This window comes from Heterodontus francisci, unplaced genomic scaffold, assembly GCF_036365525.1.
Source record: "Heterodontus francisci isolate sHetFra1 unplaced genomic scaffold, sHetFra1.hap1 HAP1_SCAFFOLD_216, whole genome shotgun sequence".
In the NCBI taxonomy this organism is placed as follows: Eukaryota; Metazoa; Chordata; class Chondrichthyes; order Heterodontiformes; family Heterodontidae; genus Heterodontus; species Heterodontus francisci.
In genome coordinates this window covers 234,173-259,482 of record NW_027140566.1, presented here as the reverse complement: position 1 = coordinate 259,482, position 25,310 = coordinate 234,173, and the positions used below count along the sequence as shown (strand labels likewise).

The 25,310-nt window shown below is 42.9% G+C and overlaps 1 protein-coding gene across 1 annotated transcript in view; it reads left to right on the top strand.

The window, feature by feature from the left end:
• LOC137360148 (deleted in malignant brain tumors 1 protein-like) overlaps nt 1-22,813 on the top strand; it is a 29,936-nt gene extending 7,123 nt beyond the window's left edge. The window contains exons 2-13 of the mRNA XM_068025696.1: nt 25-339; nt 7,822-8,136; nt 10,674-10,988; nt 15,391-15,705; nt 17,627-17,944; nt 18,028-18,090; nt 18,667-18,708; nt 19,111-19,221; nt 19,533-19,645; nt 21,289-21,537; nt 21,671-21,738; nt 22,732-22,813. Coding sequence (XP_067881797.1) covers nt 25-339; nt 7,822-8,136; nt 10,674-10,988; nt 15,391-15,705; nt 17,627-17,944; nt 18,028-18,090; nt 18,667-18,708; nt 19,111-19,221; nt 19,533-19,645; nt 21,289-21,537; nt 21,671-21,738; nt 22,732-22,813 — 2,306 coding nt within the window. The remainder of the gene's footprint in view (nt 1-24; nt 340-7,821; nt 8,137-10,673; nt 10,989-15,390; nt 15,706-17,626; nt 17,945-18,027; nt 18,091-18,666; nt 18,709-19,110; nt 19,222-19,532; nt 19,646-21,288; nt 21,538-21,670; nt 21,739-22,731) is intronic.
• The last annotated feature ends 2,497 nt before the right edge of the window (nt 22,814-25,310 follow it).

Here is a 25,310-nt window from a genome sequence, read left to right as displayed (position 1 = left end):
TTATGATATAATACGCTTATTCAGATCACAGATCTCCTAGACTAACATCCGGAGACTCCCCATGTTCAGGCAGACTGGAGATCCAGTACGTTGAAACCTGGGGAACAGTGTGTGACCTTGACTGGGATTTGAAAGACGCCAATGTGGTCTGTAGTCAGCTTCAGTGTGGAGTCGCCGTGTCTGTGCCAAGATATGCTCATTTTGGAGAGGGCACTGGGCTCGTACGGACTGATATCTTTGAATGCACTGGAAACGAATCCAGTTTATTGGACTGCCGTCTTTTTCAAGGAACACAGCAGGAGTGCAGCCACAGGAACGATGCCAGTGTGATCTGTTCCGGTGAGTACAGACTTACTGAAAGGCAGACAACTCCCTGCTTAATATGTGGAAAACTGAGGAAGGTGGCATTCCCATGTTTCTGTCTGAAAGGTTCATATCTAAACTAGTCATTATAGTTTACTATTACTACTCAAGGTCTCGTGTAATGTGGTACAAAATACCTGCAATTACTGGTAAACAAGATGGTTCTAAATCTTAACATTCATTCTGCAAGAAGCAGAATTTTCGCAAGTTTGTTTACCACTGCACCGAATGTATATTTAGAATTGAATATTGGCTGCAACAGTTGGGAGTTGACTAAATGAATATGCACTGGCCTATTTCGATACTTTAATTTGAACACCACGAATGATCCGACATTACAATAGCCTTCTGACCCTCCCTGCCCACGTTATTATTCTTATCACACAGCACTGAAGCAGGCCCTTCGGCCCACCGAGTGCCTGTCGACCAGCAACCACCCATTTATGCTAATCCTACATTACCGACCATTCTCCTAGCACCTACCCACAGTAGGTTTAATTTACAATGGTCAACTTATTTTCGACCTGCAAGTCTTTCGCTGTCGGGTGAAACGCGGCAGAATCCCACGCACTCACAGGGAGAACGTGCAACCTCCGCACAGACAGCACCCAGAACTGAACCCAGGTCATTGGAGCTGTGAAGCAAACCACTGCTCCACTGTGCCCACGTTAACACTAACTGAACGGCAGGGTATAAAATAACGGCTGTACTCTAGCACTGCTCAGTGCAATCAGGCCAGAAGTGAAAGATTACAAAGTTATTTTATAGAATGTGTGCATTTTACCCGCTAAATATGACAGGATCGGACACATATCCACATTATCAGTACAGAGCTTTCAGTTGCACCAGCCTGTTCGATCATTCAGTTCGATCATACCTGATATGTTCTTCAAGTCTCTTTACCTGGCTTTGAACCAGATTCTTTGATACACCGAGCTTACAAAAAACTATCAATATTAGTCTTGAAAATTTAGATTAGATGTAACATCCACAGCTCTTTACTTTGGACGTTGTTAGGGAAAGTTCCAGATTGCCGCTGTTTTTATAGAAAAATGTGTTTCCTAATTGTTCTTTGAGGCCCAACTATCTTCTGGTGCTTCGTCAGTTACCTTCCCACCATCAAAATGTCAGAAGTTGGGCTTTTTGCTGAGAATTGCATGGTCTTTAGTTCCATTCACAATTCCTTGGATTAAGAAACAGTTCATGCCCAATTACATCAAGAATCCGGACATTATTTAGACTTGGGCTGATAGGTAGAAAGTAACACACTCACCACCTCCGTGTCAGTTAATGACTATTTCCAACAAGAAAGACAATAACATCTCCCCTAGCTATTATAATCAGTGAATTCACTACCACCATCAAATCCTACTGGGTGTTGTCATTGACAAGAAACTGAACTAGACCATTCACAATAATGTAGTGGCGAGTGGAGCAGGTCAGATGATCGGCATTCTGTGGCAAGTAGCTCACCTGCAGAATTCCCAAAGACTTTCCAGCAGCTGGAAGACATAGGCTGGGAATGTGAAAGGACATGACTCTTATAAATTTCAGGGAACCCAGCCACAGTTTGTGTAATCCTTCTTCATAATGAGGGGAGGCAATGGCGTGGTGCTAATGTCACTGGACTAGCAATCCAGAGTTCCAGGCTACTTCTGGGGACGCTGGTTCAATTCCCACCATCGCAGCTCGTGGAATTTAAATTCAGTTAATAAATCTGGAATTAAAAACTAGTCTCAGTAATGGCAACCATAAAACCATTGTCGATTGTTATTAAAAAAAAATCTTGTTTAGTCATATCCTTAGGGGATGAAATCTGCCATTGTTACCTGGTCTGGCCGACATGTGACCAGAGACCTACAGCAATGCTGTTGACTCTTGACTGTCCTCTTACATAGCCCAGTTGTGAAAGGTAACGAGGCATGAACAATGAATGCTGGCCTTGCCTGCGACACCTACATCAAATGAATGAATAAAAAACAGAAACATTTGAAGCCAAAGAATCATTCTAGCATCTTTTATGCTGCACACTCTCCCTGGTCAACATATCCTTCCCAAAGCAAATTGCCCATAGCTTAACATTGCACCAGATGGGGCCTGACCAGTTTTTTTTAGCTGTAGCATCATTTCTCGCCCCTTGTATTCCATTCCACTAGATATAAAGCACAGCATTCCATTGGCTGTTTTGCTTTCCGTTCCTGTACTTGCCCATGACCCTGAAGTCTCTTTTCCCTGTGCTGCGTCCGGCTTTTCACCATTTAGAAAGTACTGTAATCTTTTTAAGTCCAAATTGGACACCTCACACTCACCAATATTGAAATAGTCATGGAATCTTTTTTTTTTTGTTAAGTTATGCTTAAAATATACATGATTACAAAATGGCTGATGGTTTCTTTCAATGGCAATATTGAGTATGTCAATTATGTGTGGATTTATATTCAGTCATCTAAATCATTAATAAATATGGTGAATAGTTGAGGTTCCTGTGGGACGGCGCCATCACATCCTGCCAGTTGGAGGAGCTGCCCATTATCCCTGCTGTCTTATCTCCTGTCACGAAACTAACGTCCTAAGTAGGTCAATAATTTTCCCTAAATTCTATGAGCTTCAACTTTAGCCAACAATCAGTTACGAGGGATTTTGTTGAGTGCTTTCTGGAAGTTCATCTGAATAACATCCATTGAAGTTCCCCTGTCCTCTACTTTAGTTACCTCCACAAAATATTTTATCAGGTTCATCAGGCATGATCTACCTTTTACAAATCCACGCTGGCTCTCTCTGATTAGCTGTAACTTTTCAAGGTGATCAGATACTCCATCTTTAAATGTACACTCTAGCAATTTCCTGACAACAGCTGTTAGGCGAAACAATCTGTTATTCCCTCGGTTCACTCGATAACCTTCTTTAAATAGCAGTGTGACAATTGCAATTTTCTAATTGCTGACCCAGCAGTTTGCTCGCTATCATTAACAAAGTGATGGAAGGTGTTGTTTACAGCGCTATCAAGCAGTACTTACCAATAAACTGCTCAGTGTTGCTCAGTTTGTGTTTGTTCAGACCACTCAGCTTCAGACCTCATCACACCCTTTGTACAAACATGTATGATACAGCTGTATTCCAGCTGAGAGTGACTGCCCTGAATGTCAGGGCAGCATTTGGCCGACTGCGGCAACAAAAAACCTGAATAAAAGTTGTGTCCATGCAAATACTGATGCAAAGTAATTATGTATAATTCCTGCCATTTCCTTATTTTCATTTATAATATCACAACTGTCATTGTAATGAGACCACTTTGCTTTTAATGACAATATATTTCTGAAGTTATTGTAAAAGTTTTGTAGCTCTTGCGGTCTGTTTTGTCATCCTTTGCTATTCTTTGTATCTTTGCCATTCACGAAGATCTGTGCATTTATTTTTTGCATTTTTGCATGTTTGTGGTCTCTTTTATATTATGATGTTACTGTGTCTTGCATGCCAGTCCATAACAGATGAGGTTGAGTTTGGAATTGGACCATTCAATGCGGTGGTCTTTAAGTTGAGCTTGCTTGATGGCAAGCTTGTCCCATTCACTGTGTCAGGAACGCTATGGAGAGCGATAAATACCATATTGTCCCTCTAACAGTGGCCTGCTCCTCAGTGAATATCTGGCTTTCTCTACTCAAGAAACGCACCATCACCTACTGTGCAGCCAACATACCACGACCAGAACAGCAGTATGGATTGACTTGCCATGATGCACAATAGCTGACCAATCAGTGACAAGAACAATGGCGTGCACTGTCTTATCATGGAATATAATTAAATGACCATTACAGCCAGAACAGGAACATGCAATGACCTATCACTGGTATGATTCTGCCCACATTTCCGTTCTGCACTACATATAAACCGACAGCTTCCACTAGTTCCAATTATTTCTCCAGTATTTCTGACAGTATTTCTAACAACTCTTTTTTCAAGAAAGCAACAACTGTTTTCAGCGCAAATGCACGTAACGTAAAACCGTAAATTGGTTTTACTCAAATGTTGCATCTTCAGTATTCCCTTCCCCTGTAGTGCCTAGATATGCTACAATTACAACTGTGCTCTACCCCCTCACCCCGCCACCCACCAGCCTCCCCTCACCCAGTTACTAGATTAAGGTTCCTGTAACAACCCTATTTATCCTTTATTCTAGGACCCTGATCCCAACCGGATTCAGGTGAATCGCATTCCAACACAACAGTTCTTTAATATCCCAGTACAGGTCCCAGGGTCCCATGAAATGTAACACCTCTTTCCAACAACCTAACCTTCAACTACGTGTTCATCTCCCGAATCGTTTCTTTTCCGATGCCAATGTGCAAGCGGCTTGCAAAATAATCTAGAGATTATAATCCTTGAGATATTCTTTTATATTTCAGCTCCTGGTACTCTCTGAAAATAACCTCTTGCCTACTCTTTCCTATGCTGGTGGCCCCTACATGGACCACAACGACTACATATTTCCACTGTATTCTTGCAATCTGATCTGAGATATCCCTCACTTCGCACAAGTTGGGCAAATATTGTGTGGGTCTCTTAATGCCCTAATTATTGAATCACTTAAAAGTATCACATTATGCTCCACTCCTCCTCCTTTTGAACAGCTTCCTATCCCAATATATCATGCTCAACATTCTGGCTGTTCTTCTGACAGTCTTCATCCTTATCCTCACAAATAGCCAGTACATTGTTCCTGTTGGATAGATTCACTTTCTGCATATCCTCGTTCTCCATTACATCTGGAGTTCAATTACTGTGCACTATAAGCTGCAACAAACTCATTCTGATCCTACCGCTCTCCACAAGGTGTGACTGAAATCTGCAGCAAACTGTCCAATACTCCTATAATAAAAGCAAAATAATGCGGATGCTGGAAATCTGAAATAAAAACAAGAAATGCTGGAATCACTCGGCAGGTCTGGCAGCATCTGTGGAAAGAGAAGCAGAGTTAACGTTTCGGGTCAGTGACCCTTCTTCGGAACTGACAAATATTAGAAAAGTCACAGATTATAAGCAAGTGAGGTGGGGGTGGGGCAAGAGATAACAAAGGAGAAGGTGTAGATTGGACCAGGCCACATAGCTGACCAAAAGGTCACGGAGCAAAGGCAAACAACATGTTAATGGAGTGTTGAAAGACAATCTGTACTAATACTTTGTCTTTCAACACACCATTAACATATTGTTTGCCTTTGCTCCGTGACCTTTTGGTCAGCTATGTGGCCTGGTCCAATCTACACCTTCTCCTTTGTTATCTCTTGCCCCACCCCCACCTCACTTGCTTATAATCTGTGACTTTTCTAATATTTGTCAGTTCCGAAGAAGGGTCACTGACCCAAAACGTTAACTCTGCTTCTCTTTCCACAGATGCTGCCAGACTTGCTGAGTGATTCCAGCATTTCTTGTTTTTATGTCCAATACTCCTCTTACTCCCGTTGGATTTTCTCCAATTGCCACATCAGCTCTATGACCCTGAGCCAGAGAGTTTCTAGGTGGAGACATCTACTACAGACATGTTCTCTCAGGACAGTTCAGTTACCCACAAATTCCTATATCCAGAGAAAAAACTGCTGTGCCAGAACTTAGTCTGTCTTTATTTTAGAGGTAAAATTATGTGCAGTTGCTTTTTAGCTTGAAAGCTACTTTACTGGTTAGCTAACGCCAAAACACTAAGCACTCACCAATTAACTTAATACATATTTGCAACTTACCCACACCCTGTCATACTCTGACAGAACAATTGCTTCACTGAATGAGTTTTCCCCTCTATTTGTCTGGTGTCTGCCTCTTTCAATAGGCTTTCATGCTTCTGGCTGTGGTGCTGTTTTAAATCGGTGACTCCACTCACTTACTCAAGCTTAACAGACAAATCAAAGCACCTCCATCCAACCCCAGGCCCTCTACTATCTGGGAGGACATGGACAGCAGGTGGATGGGAACACCACCACCTGCAAGTTTCCCTCCAAGGCAAAAACCATCCTGACTTGGAACTATATCGCCATTCCTTCCCTGTCGCTGGGTCAAAATCATGGAACTCCCTTCTGTGGGTGGAGCGAGAGCACTTGGACAGCAGAGGTAGAAGAAGACGGCTTACCACCATCGTTGCCACGACAATTAGGGATGGATGGTAAATGCCAGCCTAGCCAACACCCTATCCCCTGTGAAAGAATTAAAAAAAAATTCCCCCTCTGCACCTAATTCTTACTCTTAGCAAATTCCAATTTCCAAACGTTGTTCCTAATGAATTCAATCAACATTGTGAACAATGGTTACTCTCTGTGCCTTACCAGAAGTTTAATCTCATCGGTCTTTTCAGGAACATTCAAGTTGCAACGGTAGAGACAGTTTCCAGCTCACAGTAATTATCTCCATTCGGACAATCACTGCAGATTGATTACTTACTACCAACCTGACTTGCACTGTTAACTGCTAATAGTGAACTGCCTTGCAACTTTTTTTGAATTTCAAGTTAAATTCTAAATGTCAAGGCTAAAGTTCAGTCTTACCCAAAAATTGCCACATTCTAAAGTTCCACTCTGTTTACAACAGATGCAGCTAAAGGTACAAATTATGCTTGCACACTTTGCCTTAACTCTAACTACCTTACAGCGTTGCAGAAGAACATTCCGTATGCGGACAAGTGCATTTCAAAATGAAGGGCCTGACAACGGTTTCAAGGGCAAATAGCGTTGAGCAATAACTGCCACATCTGCCAGAGATGCCCACATCCCTCATAAAGAAAAGCAGCTCCTAAATGGCCTTGTTTGATATTCGTTCTTCTAGTCTTCTACAGCTCATCTATCAAACCCCTTAAACATTCTAAACACATCAACTAGATAAGCTGTACTTCTTCTAAACTCAATCTGCGACAAACAAAGTTTATGCAACTTGCCTTCAGAATGTAACACTTTAAGCATTGTTGTCATTCTAGTGACTCTGTCCTGCACCACCTCCAAAGCCAATGGTTTTGTGAAGTGCGGTGCCCAAAAGCGACAACAGACACAACAGAAACATCACATCCTTCTGAGTTTTATATTCCAAGACAAAAGAGATAGAGACCAACAATCGATTAGCGTTTGCAAGAAGACCTGTTAATTGTTGAGTGTTCAGCCAACTTCTTCACGAGGCCCTGTAGTAAGTATTGCGATGAAAGGACACAAACCTGAAACATAACTCTCTTGCTCTCTCCACAGATACTGCTAGCCCTGCTCAGTATTTCCAGCATTTTTTGTTTTATTTCAGATTTCCAACATCCGTAGTATTTTGCTTTTGATCTGCTGTGGTAATTTTAATTGTTTTCAATAGATAATTTGTGTAAAGTATGGATAGATGATCGTGGTAGATAAGATTCAACTTTTTTACCCATTCTCTATTTTGCTGTTTCTATGCGGAGAATGATTTATAAATTACTTGGATCTGGATTTGTTTCCAATACAGGGAAATATGGACCTCGATTGGTTGATGGGATGAACAGATGCTCTGGCCGGGTGGAGGTGCTACATGGAGACCAGTGGTGGACGCTGTGTGACCTTTACTTTGATGTGGAAGACGCCAACGTGGTCTGTGAGCACCTTCAGTGTGGGGCAGTAAACTCAATCCCGAGAGGAGCTCACTTTGGAAAGGGAACCGGTCCAGTGTGGAAGGAAAATTACAGGTGTCGGGGGAACGAGACACGATTGTGGGACTGTCCTGTTTCATCCTGGGAACAGTTTAGCTGCTCACATGAAAATGATGCCAGTGTCATCTGTACTGGTGAGTCATCTCAGTCAATTGAACTGAAATACACCAACTGTTCTACTGTCAAGCATCATTGACTATTTCCACAGGTCGCTGATTCACTAGTTTTTCTGATCGCATGCTTCCTTTGACACTAAGATCCAAAGACGTGTTTGTGTGTTTATTAGAAATTACAAATGAATCCAAGAGTTTCAGTCCAATAAACATTGAATCCATACAATGTCCTGTTGTTAGTAATTCTCGTCATATAATATCTCTTTCCGGGTAAATCTGGGGCATTATTCAAGGGCTATAGAATCAGCAATTTGCTCTCAGCACCACTGCCATAGAATGGAGATGTTGCTCGAGCATTGAAACTGTTATTAATGTTGGCAGTTAAAATATGAATTATCATGGAATTCTCTGCAAAGATCAGCTGTACAATAGAAAACACTGTGAACTTGTTTCCAGATAAGTAGTGAGATAAATTTGAATTTCTATTACACCAAGTGCAATAAAATGATAGTGAGTGAAGTAACTCGTTATTTCACCAATGTGTTATTTCTTTGATTATTTAACAAACTTGATGTAAATTACAATTCTCCCAGTTTCCAGGATTACATTTATCCATCAATCAGCTTCCTCATATAACAGATTATCTGTTCAGTTATCAGATCACTGTACGTGGGACATTGCTCAACACAAACGTTCTCCCACGTTTCACAATTTAAAACATAGGTAATAAAAACAGTAAGTGCTGGAAATATTCAGCAGATCTGGCAGCATGTATGTTGAGAGAAACAGTATCGATCTTTCAGTTTGCGGATCTTCCATCGGAACATAGAGATTTAACATGTTTATAATGAAAGGGGAAAACAAGGAAAGAACGAAAGGAACCGTCTGTGATATGGAATAAGACAGGAGAGATTAAATGGCAAAAGGGACAATGCAAGGCAAAAAGATATGGAATGGGTCAAGTAAAAAGCACATTTATAGAGGTGGTCTACATTGGAAGGCAAAATATCGTCCCAAAAGAAGGAAAAGGGGGAGGGAATCAGACCTGAAATTGCTGAACACAGTGTTGAATCCAAACGCTGTGAAGAAGCTCGTGGGAAGATGAAGGGCTGTTTCTCAAACTTATGTTAACCTTCATTGGAATTGTGTAGGAGAAAGCGGAGGGAGAGTTCAGAGTGGGAGTGGAATAAAGAATGAAAATGACAGGCAACCAGAAGCTGAAGGTAAAGATTGCAGACTGAACAAAGGTGTTTTGCAAAGTAATCACTCAACTGTGTTTGGTCTCCCGATGTACAGGAGACAGCATTATGATCTGTCAATACAGTAAATGCAGTGAAAGTACAAGTAATCGCTGTTTCACTTGGAAGAGGTGCTTGGAGGCTTGGATGGTGAGAAAGGTAGAGGTAACAGGGCAGTGACAGCATCTCCTGCGCTTTCATGGAATGCTCCTGTGGGAAAGGGTGTTGAGAATGATTGAAGAGTGCATCAGGGTACCACAGAGCGAATGGTCCCTTCAGAATGTTAAAAGTGGAGGGAAGGGGAAGATGTGCTTGCTCGTGGCATAACATTCAAGGTGGTGGAAATGGTGGAAGATCATCTATTGAGTATGGAAGCTGGTGGAATGGAAGGTGAGGAGAAGCAGAATCCTATCATGGTTCTGGGAGGGGGGAAAGGGTGAAAGCAGAAGTATGGAAAATGGAATGGACGTGCTTGAGGGCCCAATCAACCATGGTGGGTGGATGATGAGGTGAGGAGAGTCCTTGTTTGAGGAAAAAGGAAGACATATCTGGAAGCACTGGTATGATCGGTTGCATCACCAGACAGATACAATGCAGATGGAGAAAGTGGAAGAATGTGATAGAGTCATTAGAGGAATCGGGGTGTGTGGAATCATAGACAAGGTAACTGTGAGGGTCACTGGAGTAACTCTTCTTCTGGTTAATAGCCTATCCCCAAAATCAGAGACAGTGATGTTGAGGAAGGGAATGGAAGAGTTGAAGATGAACCATGTGAAGATAAGGAGGCGAAATTGGAAGAATCGTTGATGATATTTTCAGGTCCAGGGCGAGAGCAGGAAATATCAGTACATGTGGAGAGGGGAACGACCTTCAGTCCCTCGTGTCAGTCACCTGTCAGCATTAGTGACTACAAATCAAAAGTGTTTCATTGCTTGTGAGGTAATTTGAGACTTCATCGGATGCATTATGTCAACTTAAACTTGTCTGTTTCTCTCCATATGGAAGAAAAGGAACTGTCATCTGTCAGGAGCCATTTAGAGCCCCTGCTCCTCCCTTCGGTCTCATCACTTATCAATAGGTGGTATTTGCCACGCTCAACCACAGTTCATTTTACCATTTTTGCTCAATTTAGTCAGTGCAAGATATGTCATTAAAATGTATTTACTGAGAAAACGTAATGGTGAAGAAGATCTTCTGACAAGCCGTCTGAACAATGATGACAGAAACAGTAACCATTCAAATTAATAACGTTTCTGGTGGCAGTAAGTTATGAGATGTTTTGCTTCAGTTTCATCATTCTCAATGTGTTTCATATCGTAGATGAAAATTGGTCACTGAGGCTGACTAACGGGGCAAGCCATTGTGATGGGCGAGTGGAGATTTACTACACCGGCAGCTGGGGGAGATTGCAGGATAGACACTGGACCCTGAATGATGCCAACGTGGTCTGTACACAGCTGGGCTGCGGTGAAGCGACAGCCAGTTATAACTATTCAAAGGATGGAAAGAGTGAAGGACCCGTCTGGGTGAATGATGTCCAATGTGAAGGAAACGAATTGCAGCTCCAGAACTGCAGCTTATTCACATTGAATTCGTCTCTGACTGACAGTATGGATGTCGGGGTCCTGTGTGCAGGTGAACAAATTCTTCACCGTTTTTACAAAAACATAAAAGTGAAATGTCTAATCTGCTCAGAAAATTCGTAATATAGGTCATTTGTTCCTGGGTGTCTCAAACCAGTAATTTCATTCAGGTAGTGGGGGTGAGGATGGTGGGCGCTGGGGGATCTGGGGCTGGATGGGGGTGGTGTGCAGAGAGAGAGAGGACACGGGCACAATTAAGCAACAAGAACTTTTTATGACAGAACTTTCAGTAAACACCTACATTACAAAGAGTTTATCAGGAGTGTAATCGGACAGAAAACTGACACAGAGCCAAACAAAGAGATGTTGGAGTGAGTGACTAAATTCTTTGGCAGAAGGTTGGATTTGAAGAGCCGGAGACACAGAGATATGTCGGGTGGAAATTCTGACCTGGTGGGTTAGATGGTTAAAGGCAAGACTGAAAGTTGTGGAGATGGAAGTGGGTGATGGACAAGAAGCTGGATTTGGAGAAAAGCAGAGCTCTTGAAATGATTCAGGCTGGAGGAGGTTATACTGATGGCAGGGGGAGAGCATGAAGGGTCTAAACATGAAGATCATAATTGAAAACTCGAGGCATTGGTGGCAGGGAAACCAGTCTACATCAGTGAGTACAGTGGCGCTCCTGAGAGAGGCTTCATGTAGGACAGGCAACAATGCTTCGGATGAGCTGATGTTTATGGAGGGTGCAGGACGGGTGATGGCCCAGGAGAACATTAAAATAGTCGGTTCTGCAGGCAACAAAGCATGGGTGAGCATTTCAGCAGCAGATGGGCTGAGGCAGGAATGGAGCTGAAGGATGATAGAGGTGAAAGATAACGCCCTTGTGATAAATAGAATATGGAATTGGAATCTCAGCTCTGGTATCAAATCCGGCGCCGAGCTTGCAATCAGTTCCATTGTACAGTATATAAGTGGAGGTAGCTGTGTGGGATTTGAGCTGGTGTAAGTTTCATTAGGCTGTGTATAAAAGTAGACAGATGTTTCAGACTCGATGCTTGAAAGTTCCATTGTGCAGCATGTCAATGCGGGCATATGTTCCAGGGATGTTGCATTATGCTGAATGTAAGTATGGACATATGCTTTGGGGTGGTTCCAACGAACATTTATTTACCAATGACAGAGTGGAACTTACAACATATGAGACAGTTAATGATTCAGATTTGATACCGTTTGTTTACAGTAAGTATTTGCTTCGGACACAGCGGAAATCAATGTATTCCAGCGTTTCACGTCAGAGGTTTACAGTGCTGAATGGTTATTACACACTCAGTCACTGGACACAGTGGAGTATTTCATCTTGTTCTTCAGTTAGGTAGATGTTCAGCTCCACCCAGCATTTATGTCCACCTACAGAAGCCATGTGTCTTCTCCTTGTCTTCTACTTCTCTATCTGATGGGTCACATCGCTGATTTTTATTCTCCAAAGTGCCTGACGCAATTAGTCCAATCATTTTTGTCCACGCCAGTTTAAATACTGGTTTGCTGCTCAACCAGAAGGTCTACACATCTGGATTTCAATTGTCCAGAGGACATTTCCTGATCCTGTCCAGTATTTTGCAGAGAGATCTTGTTTTCTATCCTCTTTGGTCCGGTCCAACAGTCATATATTGACATAATTAGTAGTTTAGTACATTGATCTTTTACAGACAATAGCAATTGCTAATGTGCCTCACAAGTTTTGTTTGCTCATTGAAAATAATAGCACCAGCCTGTCTGGACAGAGAGGTCTGCATATTCTCTGTTCAGACATGCGGTTTACGTTTCTCAAATTACACAAATATCTTCATTGTCAAAGGCAGATTCCCATCCTTGCAAAAGTAAGTGATTCTTTTATGCAATTAATATTAAATTGATTTATGATAATTTTATAATCAACGCAACCCTAGAACATAGTTCTACACGAAGATACTGCATATTGTAAGGCTGATGTTCAAGGGTAGAACTTGTAGACGTTACATTCTCCAGTATGAAGTGAAAGAAATATGTAGGGTGGATTAAACAAATTCTGGCCTTGCCAGTGGCACCCACATCCCCTGAAAGAATCAAATAAAAAACCAGAAAGGCACGGTGACATCTGGTGAACTATCTGGTAATATAATACTGAATGGATCAATTGCATAAAGCATCATCGGGTCCAACTGTTCTTCACTAAAACCACGCGTTAGTCAAATATCATCCAGGAAGGCAAAGAAAATGCAAAGCATATCTTCTCCATCACAAATCTTCCTCCTGAACCACTCCCCTGCCTCGTCCACCCTCAAATCCAAAAGTAAGTGAGAGGAGCTCGTGGATTTTTTGTTACAAAGTTCAAAAATGTCAGTTCAGTCGCCTTCCACTGCTTCCCTTTCTTCCCCAACCCACCAGGCCTAACTTCCTATCAATTCCCCACCCCCACCCCATACCATCACCCTGATTTGGCATTTCTTGTTTCTCTCCAAGAATTCCCCACGCTCTCTCTGTACCTGTGCTGTTGATGAAATCCACATATTGCTGCCTGCACCTTATTTCTACTAAACTGCCGAACACACACATTCACTTCCTGGTCCCCATGTTAGCTGACAATATTAACGATTCTCTCTCTCTCTCTCTCGCTCTCTCGCTCTCTCTCTCTCTCTTTCTCTCTCTTCATGCTCAGCCCCATGTCCTTCAAATCAGCAGTCATCAACCTCTCCTCAAAAAGGAGCCATTGACCACCTGTCCATGCAAATTACTGCCCCGGCTCCAACTGTTCATACCTCGCCAAAGTCTTTGAATGTGTTGACGCCACCCAAATCCATGCTCATCTTTTATGGAGTTGCATGTTTTAATTTCTCAAATGACCTCCTAAGTGATTGTAACAAATGTAACCGGTGCCTTCTGATCATTCTTGACTTGCATACAGCTTTTGATATGAGTGATCATGGAATTCTGCTCCAAGCCCTTTCCATTAAAACCCAGCTGGTTCCAGTCTTATCTATACGGTCATAGTCAGAAATTTATCTGCAATGGCTTCTCTTCCCGCTCCTGCAAAGTCGCCTATCGTGTCACCAAAGGATCTATCCTTCGACAACTCATTTCTCATTTACATGCTGCCTTTCAGTGACATCCGCAAACACAGCCTCAGTTTCCACATGTAGCTCACAGTATCCAACTCGACCTCACATCCAACTCTCGTGATCCCTCCACAGCCTGTACACTGTCAGAATTCCTGTCTGGCTTTCAGTACTGCATTAGCAAAAAATTCCTCAAACTCAGTATTGAAAAGATACAAGCCATCAGTCCCCATCGCATCTCTTCCCTTGCCACAAACTCCTTTCCATACCAACAGTGTGCTACTCAGCCAGACTGCTTGTGACCTTTGTATTATATTTGACCCCGAGGTGAGTTCTCTATCACATATCCAAACAATGATTAACACTGTCTATTTTCACCTCCATAACATCACCCTACTTTGCCCTTATCTAGTATTGTCGATTGCTTTGTTCCCTCTAAGCTCGATGATTCTAATGCACTCCTGGCTGGCTTCCCTAGTTACAACCTCTGCAAAATCTGCTGTCTCGACCAAGTGCCACTTAGCCATCTGCCCTGTGCTGACTGACCTACATTGTTCTGCAATGCGCGATTTTAAAATTCTCATCCCTATTTTCAATTCCCTTCTTGACCTCACAGCTCCTGTCTTTGCCATCGGTTCCAGTCTGACAGCTCTTAGTTCTGGCTTCTTGAGCATTCCTGAGTTTAATAGCACAGCATCTTCGGCCGTGTCTCTAGCTGCGGAGGTCATACGCTGTAGAATTAATTCCTTAAATCTCTCTGCCTGGCAACCACTCTTTCCTGCGTTAAGACGCCCCATAAAAACTAACTCTTTGACTTAGCTTTTGGTCATCTTATATATATTAAATATATTCTTAGGTGTTCCATGTTAAAATGTCTTTGACATCACTCCTGTATCGTGCCTTGAGATGTTTTATCACATTAACGGCGCTAGATAAATGCAATTCACTTGTTATTCGAAATCAAGGAAGTAGGAGATGGCAGTAAATGTCCGTCCAAGGTACCAAATAAGGGCAACATACATGGACCAGGAACAGATACAGTTATAGTACATGAGTATAAATTGACTGTTAATTATGTGAGTGAATGCCTGTACAACAACGCACATAATGTTTAAAACATAAAAGGGGAACTGGAGACCATAACTTGTCAAAGTCAGATGTAGAAGGTTAACTGAACCATTTCTGTTCTTTACAATCAATGTAAGAAGTAGTGTAAACAATTCAGTTGAAAAGTTTTATTTACCTGTCAACGGCACATTTAACGAGTTCTTTTTTTCAGCTGGTGATGGTACAATGAGTTGTATTGAGTGATGAGGTGAATGTGTATTGAAAGTATAATCCTCCTGTGCTATTGTCCAACAGAACACGCGCAGTTAAGGCTGTCTGACGGTGGAAGCCCATGTACTGGCCGAGTGGAGATTTATTACAATGGGACATGGGGCTCAGTTTGCGATGATTCCTGGGATCTGGCGGACGCTGACGTGGTTTGCAAACAGCTGGGTTGTGGAAAGGCATTGGACATGGCACTTCCTACATCTTGTGGACCAGGCTCAGGGCCAGTTTGGTTGGAAGAACTGAAGTGTTCCGGTAACGAATCATTTCTCTGGGAATGTCCCTCAGCATCGTGGGGTAACCACGACTGTTCTCATAAAGAAGATGTGAGGATCATGTGTTCAGGTAACGGTGCTTCCATGTGCCCATTTTCCGTAGTGTTGTGCACGTGGCTTCACAGGGAAGATATTACATCGAACGACATGCAATGGACAGCACAGAATCTGGCCATTCGGCATAACTGGTCAATGTGGTGTTTATGTTGCCCACGAGTATCACCCCACATTATACAGTATACTTATACAGTAAATGGAAAAGTCCTGGGGAAAATTGATGTCCAGAGAGATTTGGGTGTTCAGGTCCACTGTTCCCTGAAGGTGGCAACGCAGGTAAATAGAGTGGTCAAGAAGGCATACGGCATGCTTTCCTTCATCGGACGGGGCATTGAGTACAAGAGTTGGCAGGTCATGTTGCAGTTGTATAGGACTTTGGTTCGGCCACATTTGGAATACTGCGTACAGTTCTGGTCGCCACATTATCAAAAGGATGTGGATGCTTTGGAGAGGGTGCAGAGGAGGTTCACCAGGATGTTGCCTGGTATGAAGGGCGCTAGCTATGAAGAGAGGTTGAGCATATTAGGATTATTTTCATTAGAAAGACGGAGGTTGAGGGGGGACCTGATTGAGGTGTACAAAATCATGAGAGGTATAGACAGGGTGGATAGCAAGAGGCTTTTTCCCAGAGTGGGGGTTTCAATTACTAGAGGACACGAGTTCAAAGTGAAAGGGGAAAAGTTTAGGGGGGATATGCGTGGAAAGTTCTTTACGCAGAGGGTGGTGGGCACCTGGAACGCATTGCCAGCGGAGGTGGTAGATGCGGGCACGATGGAGTCTTTTAAGATGTATCTAGACAGATACATGAATGGGCAGGAAGAAAAGAGATACAGAACCTTAGAAAATAGGCGACATGTTTAGAGAGAGGATCTGGATCGGCGCAGGCTTGGAGGGCCGAAGGGCCTGTTCCTGTGCTGTAATTATCTTTGTTCTCTTTGTTCTCACATTACTGCATCTAACCCTCTTTGCATATCCACATACTTCTTTTTCCGTCATGTACCGATACAGCTTTACCTGAAAGGCATCACTGCTAATCACCTCAACAATTGCATGTGTTCGGAATTCAAAATTCAAACCACTCCCTGGGTAAAAATAAAAAAGTTCTCCTGAATTTCTTATTAGATGTATTCATGATTATCCTATATTTATGATCACTAGCTTCGATCTCTGTCAGTTAACTAGTGATTAGTGTCTCTTATCCCGAGATCTCTTTGCTGCTCTACATAATTTTCACTCTTATTTTACAAGACGTACGTGGCCTCTTTATTCTTCCTATCAACACTGACCACCTTAGACTTATCTGTATTCAACTCATTTGGCAATTGTATGCCCATTCGACCTGCTTATTAACGTATTCCCATATTTTGTCTGTCTTACTTAGTGTTAACTAAATCCCCAAATTGCTGTCATCTTAAATTTTGAAATGATGTCTCCCTTGTCTAAATCCAAATCTTTCATGTAAATATTAAGCAGCAATAATCCCAGCCCTGTGTAACACCACTTCCCACCTTCCGCCATTCTGGGTTCCCAGCTTTAACAATGACAGTGTGCTTTGCAGCGAGTTTTCTACCATTTCTTCCACAGATCTCTTGACTCCAAATGCTCTGTCTCCAGTCATGATCTGACTATATGCTACCTTGTCAGAGGCCTTTTGGAAAAAAAAAGAACATGCATATTGCGTCGACTGAATTATCACCATTATCTTTCTGTAATTACTTCAAAGCATTCAATAACCTTGTTTGTCCTTCTGTTGCGAAATCTATGTTGATTATTCTTTATTACATTATGGGCTGTCGGTGTATTTCTGTCACTTTTCTGAAATACGTACCGGCAATCAGTGAACACAACCGGTGCAGCATGTGTTGAGTTGTGCAGTATAAACATACAACGAGTTATCAATCTAAACAACGGGATATTTCTTGTGTCATTGACAGAGCACAAAGAGCTGCGGCTGGTGAATGGGAAGCATCGCTGTGAGGGGAGAGTGGAAGTGTTCTACAATGGCACCTGGGGAACAGTGTGCTCGGATACACTTGATAGAGCTGATGCAGAAGTGATCTGTAAACAGTTAGAGTGCGGTCCCCTCAGTTCTATCGATTATTCCGCTCAGTCATTCGGAGCAGGATCCGGACCCATTTGGCTCGATCGAATCGAGTGTATTTCACACGAATCGTTCCTTTGGCACTGTCAAACAAAACCGTGGGGTAAACACAACTGTGAACACAGGGAGGATGCTGGCATTGTTTGTTCAGGTAACACAACAAACCTCTCAATGTGCCAGTGTCATTTAAAACATTTGTGTCTGATACAGTCAGCATGTTTCTCTTCTCAACAGAAGCAAAAATAACTAAGGAGCAGCCCCACAGAGCAAAGGACTGCATTCGAGAATATGATTGTAAACGTGTGCTTTCACCAGGTGCTACTTCCTCTTTATTATACCAACTATCTGACTTGTACTCCTGTCTTATACTACATCAATAATAATAATTGATTCTCTTTGACAGATTCGGGACAATGGTTGCGCCTGTTTGGAGGTAACACCAACTGCTCCGGGAGAGTGGAGATATTGTGCAATAACAGCTGGGGCACGGTGTGTGATGACTCCTGGAACATGGCCGATGCCAATGTTGTCTGCAGACAGCTGGATTGTGGTCACGCTCTATTGGCGCCAATAGGGGCTACTTTTTCCCAGGGTGACGGTGTTATCTGGCTGGATGAGGTGAAGTGCACTGGAAGCGAATCTTCTCTGGCCGACTGTCCTTCCTCATCGCCGGCTCAATCTGACTGTGATCATAAGGAAGATGCCAGTGTGATTTGTTCTGGTGAGGGTGGCAGGGTTTGGAGAGTGGGGTTAGGGTTCCTTGTATGGCTAAATTGACTCATTAATTCGGGAAATTAAGAACAGTATTTATCGTTTAAATGGAAAGTGCTGAAATTTCATCTTCCTGAACGTTTTGTACAATATATTCCACAGGGCTCGATGTGCCTCCAAATGCTTTCCCATCCACATCTGCAGGTACTTACCATTATTACTATTCCAGCTAGTGTTAGGGTTTGCATTCGTTGAATTGCTATTGTTGTCACTGTCTGAAGATACAATGAGCACGTTCTCACTGACCGGAACATTTTTTTTCCTCACCGCATATTTCAAATGGTCTGTTTGAAATTCCGCTAATCCCAGTCTCTGGCTGTACCTGAACTGCCCTGTACTCATCAGAAACATGGGGGCACTGTCTCTGTAATTTAGGTTGGCTCACACCTTCCTCTTGTGCAATGTACAACACACATACTGGGGAATCTTCAGCCCGACTCATTGCCCAGACGCAATGGATATAATTATTAAATACGTACTGTAAATACTGTATCATGCAAGCCAGACTGTGTCTGTGTTAAACCTTTCTGTATTGTTGTCATTAAGAACAGGGATATAAAACTACTTCCATCCTAGTTGCGGTCTTCTTCGGAGTTCTGCTAATCTGTGTGTTGATCTCACTGATGGTGATTATACAGAAAACGTCAATCAGAAGAGGTGAGGCTTATATCTTACCGCGGATCCAACACAAAATCCCAGATATTGTGTCATATACTTGCTAAACTCTATGTCCACTGCAGCTTTCTGTGGACTGTCAAGTGGCCTTCTTGGAAATACATTGTATTTCTTTCTGTTTTTTGCTGACTTTCTCCATTCAATGTGCTGCGGAATTAGTAAAATCTGACATTTAAAAGGGAGAGTGATTTGAAGTGTCTACATTCACTGAAGAGTAGAGCACATAATACATGAAACTTTGGAAGAGTTTACTTCTTGTAACAATGGATCAGGAAGTTTAATTGACATTCTAGGGCTGTGCATTCAAGCTATTTATTTGACTGTTAATCTTCCTTCATCCATTGGGCAGCAGTTCCATCCCTTCAGATTCTGGCTGTGGGCATCCAATCACGAGCTGTCTAACCGGGTCTGTCTGTTATTTTGACAGGTGATACTTGTATAGGACCTTCTGCATCCAAAACAACGCTTCCAGTCATATTTCACCCATCCTACTCACTCCTGATTTATTATAAGTAATGGGACTCTTAATAAAAAACACTTTTGGAACAACAAAGAACAAAGAACAGTAAAGCACAGGAACAGGTCATTCAGCCCTGCAAGCCTGGGCCGATCTTGATGCCTGTCTAAATTACAACCTTCTGCGCTTACGAGGACCATACTCCTCTATTCCCATCCTATTCATGTTTTTTCATGATGATTCATAATAATATAGAGTTTTTATAGAAATAGCACTCTCTCTCTCTTATGAAGAAAGATTCTGTAGCTAGGACAGCATAGGCCTGGTATCTCTGCCAAGGACCGAACCAGAACAGGCTCTGAAACAAGACAGTCCTAAAGCGGATAAGATCAAGCTTTGTAACCTCACTAGACTAGCAGTAGTTTACAAATGATAAAAAGCACGAGATCAGGTCATAGAGTCATCGAGTAATAGAGTTATACAGCACATAAACAGGCCCTCTAGCCCATGGTGTCTGTGCCAACAATCAAGCACCTATCTATGCTGATCTCATTTTCCAGCACTTGGCTCTTAGCCTTGTATGCTATGGTGTTTTGCGTGCTCATCTAAACACCTTAAATGTTGTGAGGGTTCCTGCCTCTACCATCTGTTCAGGCAGTGTGTTCCAGACTCCAACCATCGTCTGGGTGAATATTTTTTTCCTCAAATCCCCTTTAAACTTTCTGCCCCTAATGTTAAATCCATGCCCCCCCGGTAACGGAACCCTCCGCTAATGGAAACCGTTTCTTCCTATCTGTCCTATCAATGCCCTTCATAATTTTGTATCCCTCAGTCAGGACCCCCTCAGCCTTTTCTGCTCTGAAGAAAACAACCCTAGCCTATCCAGCCTCTCGACATAGCTGAAATAATCCAGCCCTTACAACATCCTGGTGAATCTCCTCTGCACCCTCTCCCGTGCAATCACATCCTTCCTATAGTGTGTTGCCCGGAACTGTAAACAGTACTCCAGCTGTGGCCTAACTAGCGTTTTATACAGCTTGATCATCACCTTCCTGCTCATATATGCTATGCCTCGGCTAATAAAGGCAAGTATCCCATATGTCCTTCCGAACCACCGTATCTCCCTGTGACTTCAGTGATTTAACAACAAGTCCACCAAGGTCCCTGAGACACTCTGAACTCCCTCGGGTTCTACCATCCATTGTATATTCCCTTGCCTTGTACGTCCTCCCAAAATGCATCATCTCACGGTACTCAGGATTAAATTCTATTTGCTACTATCCCACCCATCTTACCAGCCCATCTATTTCGTCCTGAAATATAATGCGTTCCTCCTCACTGTTTACGACACCACCAATGTTTCTGTTATCTGAGAACTTACTGATCATACCTCCTATATTTACATCTAAATCATTGAGATACAGTGTATTAGCAAGGGTCCCAGCATCGATTCCAGTAGTACACCACTGGTCACTGGCTTCCACTCGCAATAGCAACCTTCGACCATCACCCTCTGCCTCCTGCCACTAAGCCAACTTTTGATCCACTTTGCCAAATTGCCCTGGATCCCATGGTCTGTTACCTTCAAAAAGGAAGTAGTGAGAGCTCAGGGCCAAAATGTTCCCATAAAGTTGAAGGGTCGGACCAACAAGTCCAGGGATATAGTGGATGTCAAGGGATATAGAGATTCGGATAAGGAGGCTGATGGCAGATTCAGAGCGCTGAAAACGCTGGAGGCCCTAGAGGAGGATAGAAAGTGTAGGGAATACTTACAAAATGAATTAGGAGAGCGAATAGGGGACATGCAAAACACTGCCAAGCAAGATAATGGACACCGAAAGGCGTGTTTTAAGTATATTAAGGGAAATAGGAGGAGTAGGGCCGATTAGGGACCAAAGTGGCCATCTGTGTGTGGAGCCAGAGGACGTAGATTAGGTTTTAAAAGATTACTTTTCATCTGTGTTCCCCATGAAGAGGGACGATGTCGGTGAGAAGATCAGGGAGGGTGATTCTGATGTCCTTGAACAAATTAGCATTGAAAGGTAGGAAGTATTAGCTATTTTAGTGGGCTCAAACTGGATAAATCTCCAGACCCAGTTGAGATGTGAACCGGCAGCTATGTGAGACAAGGGATGAGATAACAGGGGATTTGGCACACATTTTCAAATCCTATCTGGTCACAGGAGATGTACCAGAGGACTGAAGGACAGTGAATGTGGTACCATTATTCAAGAGGGGTAGCAGGGATATACCAGGTAATTGCTGGCCAGTGAATCTAACATCAGCAGTAAGGAAGACTATTGGAAAACATCCGGAGGAACAGGATTAATCTCTACATGGAGAGGCAGGCATTAATCAGGGATAGTCAGCATGGCTTTGTCAGAGGGAGATCGTTTCTAACAAACTTGATTGAACTTTTCCTCAGTGAACACGTTTCTCCCCAGTCTGCTGCAGGTCAACATATGAGTATGTGGAAAAATAGACACATAGACATAAACAAAAATACGCACAACAAAACTACTCCACATTCACAATACCTGGCATTGTCTCTTTACTGTCACTATATCTGCGATTTGGATGTGTTCGCAGATAATTTACTGTTAAACGCTCGTGGGTTGCAACTAAACTTTAATCTCCCGACCCTCCATCTGACAGGTTCTGTCACTAGCGGCAAGGGTTCACCGGCTGGTTTGTACCAAGCAATTTATGAAGAGATTGGGAATGTTCCACCTGGCAAGGATTCCTATCAGGTCCAACGTTCAGGTCTGTGCTTTTCATTTCATACCGAATTTTCACGAGACAAATGTCACTTCCACTTAAACATCGCATTTTAATGGTCAGTTTACTGACTGAACACTGTCAGAAATCCGCTCGCTATCCCCATGTGAAGGAGTCCTATCACAGTGCGAGTGTGCCTATATCTGTGCGTAAACTAAGAAGAGCAATGGGTTTGGGAAGATTCCCACTCGTCGTTACTGCTTAAATAACGTGATTTCTGTTTGTTTGTAATTTGGGCTGCAATTTATCTTTTGAAGTAGTCCAGGCCATGACCCAGGCCTAGAGCATTCCTGTGGGCCTCAGTTATTACATTTCACTCAACTGGATTCTGGTACCTGACCAGGATTCAGTTTCTTTGGGGATGAGGAGACAGGAGTTCCAGTGCACAATACCATCCACCAATCACACAATATATTCGTATGCAAAGTTTTTATTCCATTTAAACTAGACCATAAATAGTCACTGCTCTCAGGAGGAGACAGTCACATTGACTCAAATTTTATTTCTCTATGTGACTGGATTTCTGGGTCAGAAACACGTTCTCATCAGGAACTCCTGACCTGAACTTGGTGGTTTCTAGAAAATACTTATTCTAACAATTTGTATTCTGAAGTTTAACATGAAATCTGCAAACTCTGCACCTTGATACTGGGGCAGCAACACTGCCAAACCTATATAAGTTCTGTCCTGAGATATATTTGGAGGGCAATTTGACCATTGATATAAATCACTCAGGTTACAACAAAACACACAAAGATGATTTCCCTGGCTGATTAGATAAAGGAGAATCGTAAAAGATTCGACAAGTATATTGAGAATAAAATGGTAACTCGGGAGAGAGTGGGTCCCCTTAAGGATCAATGTGGCAATTGATGTATGGAGCTACGGAAAATGGACAAGGTCTTAAATGAATACGTTTCGTCTGTGTTTACCATGCAGAAGGTCATGGAAGGTAGTGAGTTCAAGAGAGGAAACACCGATATCCTGAAGCGCATCAACATTAAAAAGGAGAAGGTTTTGGAGGTTTCAAAGCTCATTAAGGTGGACAAATCTCCAGGGTCTGACCAGGTGTATCCTAGGATGCTATAGGAAGCAAGGCAGGATGTTGCTGGGGCCCCGGCAGAAATTTTAGTATCATCGTTAGCCACAGGTGAGGTACCAGAAGACAGGAGGATCGCTAATGTGTGCATTTATTTAAGAGCGGAAGCAGGAATATGCCAGCGAACTGCAGGCTGGTGAGCCTTACATCAGTGGTGGGAAAGTTATTGGAAGGGATTCTGAGAGACAGGATTTATATGCATCTGGAAAGGCATGGTCTCATTCGGGCCAGTCAGCATGGCTTTGTGCGTGGGAAATCATGTCTCATGAATTTGATTGAGGTTTTTGAGGAGGTGACCAAGAGATTGACGAGGGCAGGGCGATGGACGTTGTCTGCATGGACTTTAGCAAGGCCTTTGACAAGGTCCTGCATGGTAGGTTGATCGGGAAGGTTCAAACACATGGGGTCCAGGGTGAGGTAGCCAATTGAATACAAAATTGGCTTGGTGATTGGAGGCAGAGGGTAGTGGCAGTGATTTGTTTATCAGATTGGAGGCTGGTGACCAGGGGTGTGCCGCAAGGATCGGTGCTGGACCCTCTGTTGTTCGTTATATATATTCATGACTTGGATGAGAATGTCCGGGGGAAGATTAGTAAGTTTGCAGATGACACAAAAATTGGTGGTATAGTGGACAGTGAAGAAGGTTGTCTAAGGTTACAGCAGGATATAGATCAACTGGAGAAGTGGGCAAGGAAAAGATTGGCAAATGGAAATTAATGCAGACAATTGCAAAGAGGTGCATTTTGGGAAGTTAAACCAGGGCAGGCCATATATAGGTAATGGCAGTGCCCTGGGGAGTGTTGTTGAGCAGAGAGACCTTGGTGTGCATGTACATAGTTCCCTGAAAGTGGCAACACTGGTAGGCAGGCTGGTGAAGAAGGCGTATGGCATGCTTGCCGACATTAACCGAGGCATTGAGTACAAGAGTTGCGATGTAATTTTACAGTTGTACATATCATTGGTTTGTACTGTGTGCAGTTCTGTTCGCTGCACGACAGGAAAGATGTGATTAAGCTCGAGAGGGTGCAGAAAAGATTCAGAAGGATGTTACCTGGTTTGGAGGGCTTGAGGTATAAAGAGAGATTGGATAGGCTGGGTCTGCTTTCCCTGGAGCGAAGGAGGCTGTGACGGGGCATGACAGAGGTATATAAAATTATGAGAGGCATAGATAAGGTAGATAGCCAGAGTCTGTTTCCCATGTTAATGGTGACAAAAACCAGAGGGCATCGATTTAAGGTGAGAGGGAGGAGGTTGAAAGGAGATAAAATGGGTAAATTTTTCACTCAAAGAATAGTGGCTTTCTGGAATGAACTGCCTGCGGAGGTGGTGGAGGGTGTAACAGTAGCAACATTTAAGAGGCATCTGGACAGGCAATTGAATGAGCAAGGCATAAAGGGATATGGAATTAATGCAAGCAGGTGGGATTAGGATAGATCGGCATTATGGTCGGCATGGATGCGGTGGGCCAAAGGGCCTATTTCTGTGCTTTTTGACTCTATGACTCTTAGAACAAATCCGTTATTAGCCTCCTTGCTCTCTTTCCTGCCCCATTATCTGGGGTGGGGTTCGGTTTTGGAGCCACCACCGGCCGTTTGAGACTCTGAAAGGGAAAGAGACGGGGCAGGGTGGACAGGATCTAGATGTAGAAACTGTGCTGACCGACTATGTTTTACACTATTGTCTCTGCTCTGATGTCTGAAATCTAACCCACCAGCTGTACTGTTTATTGTTTTAACT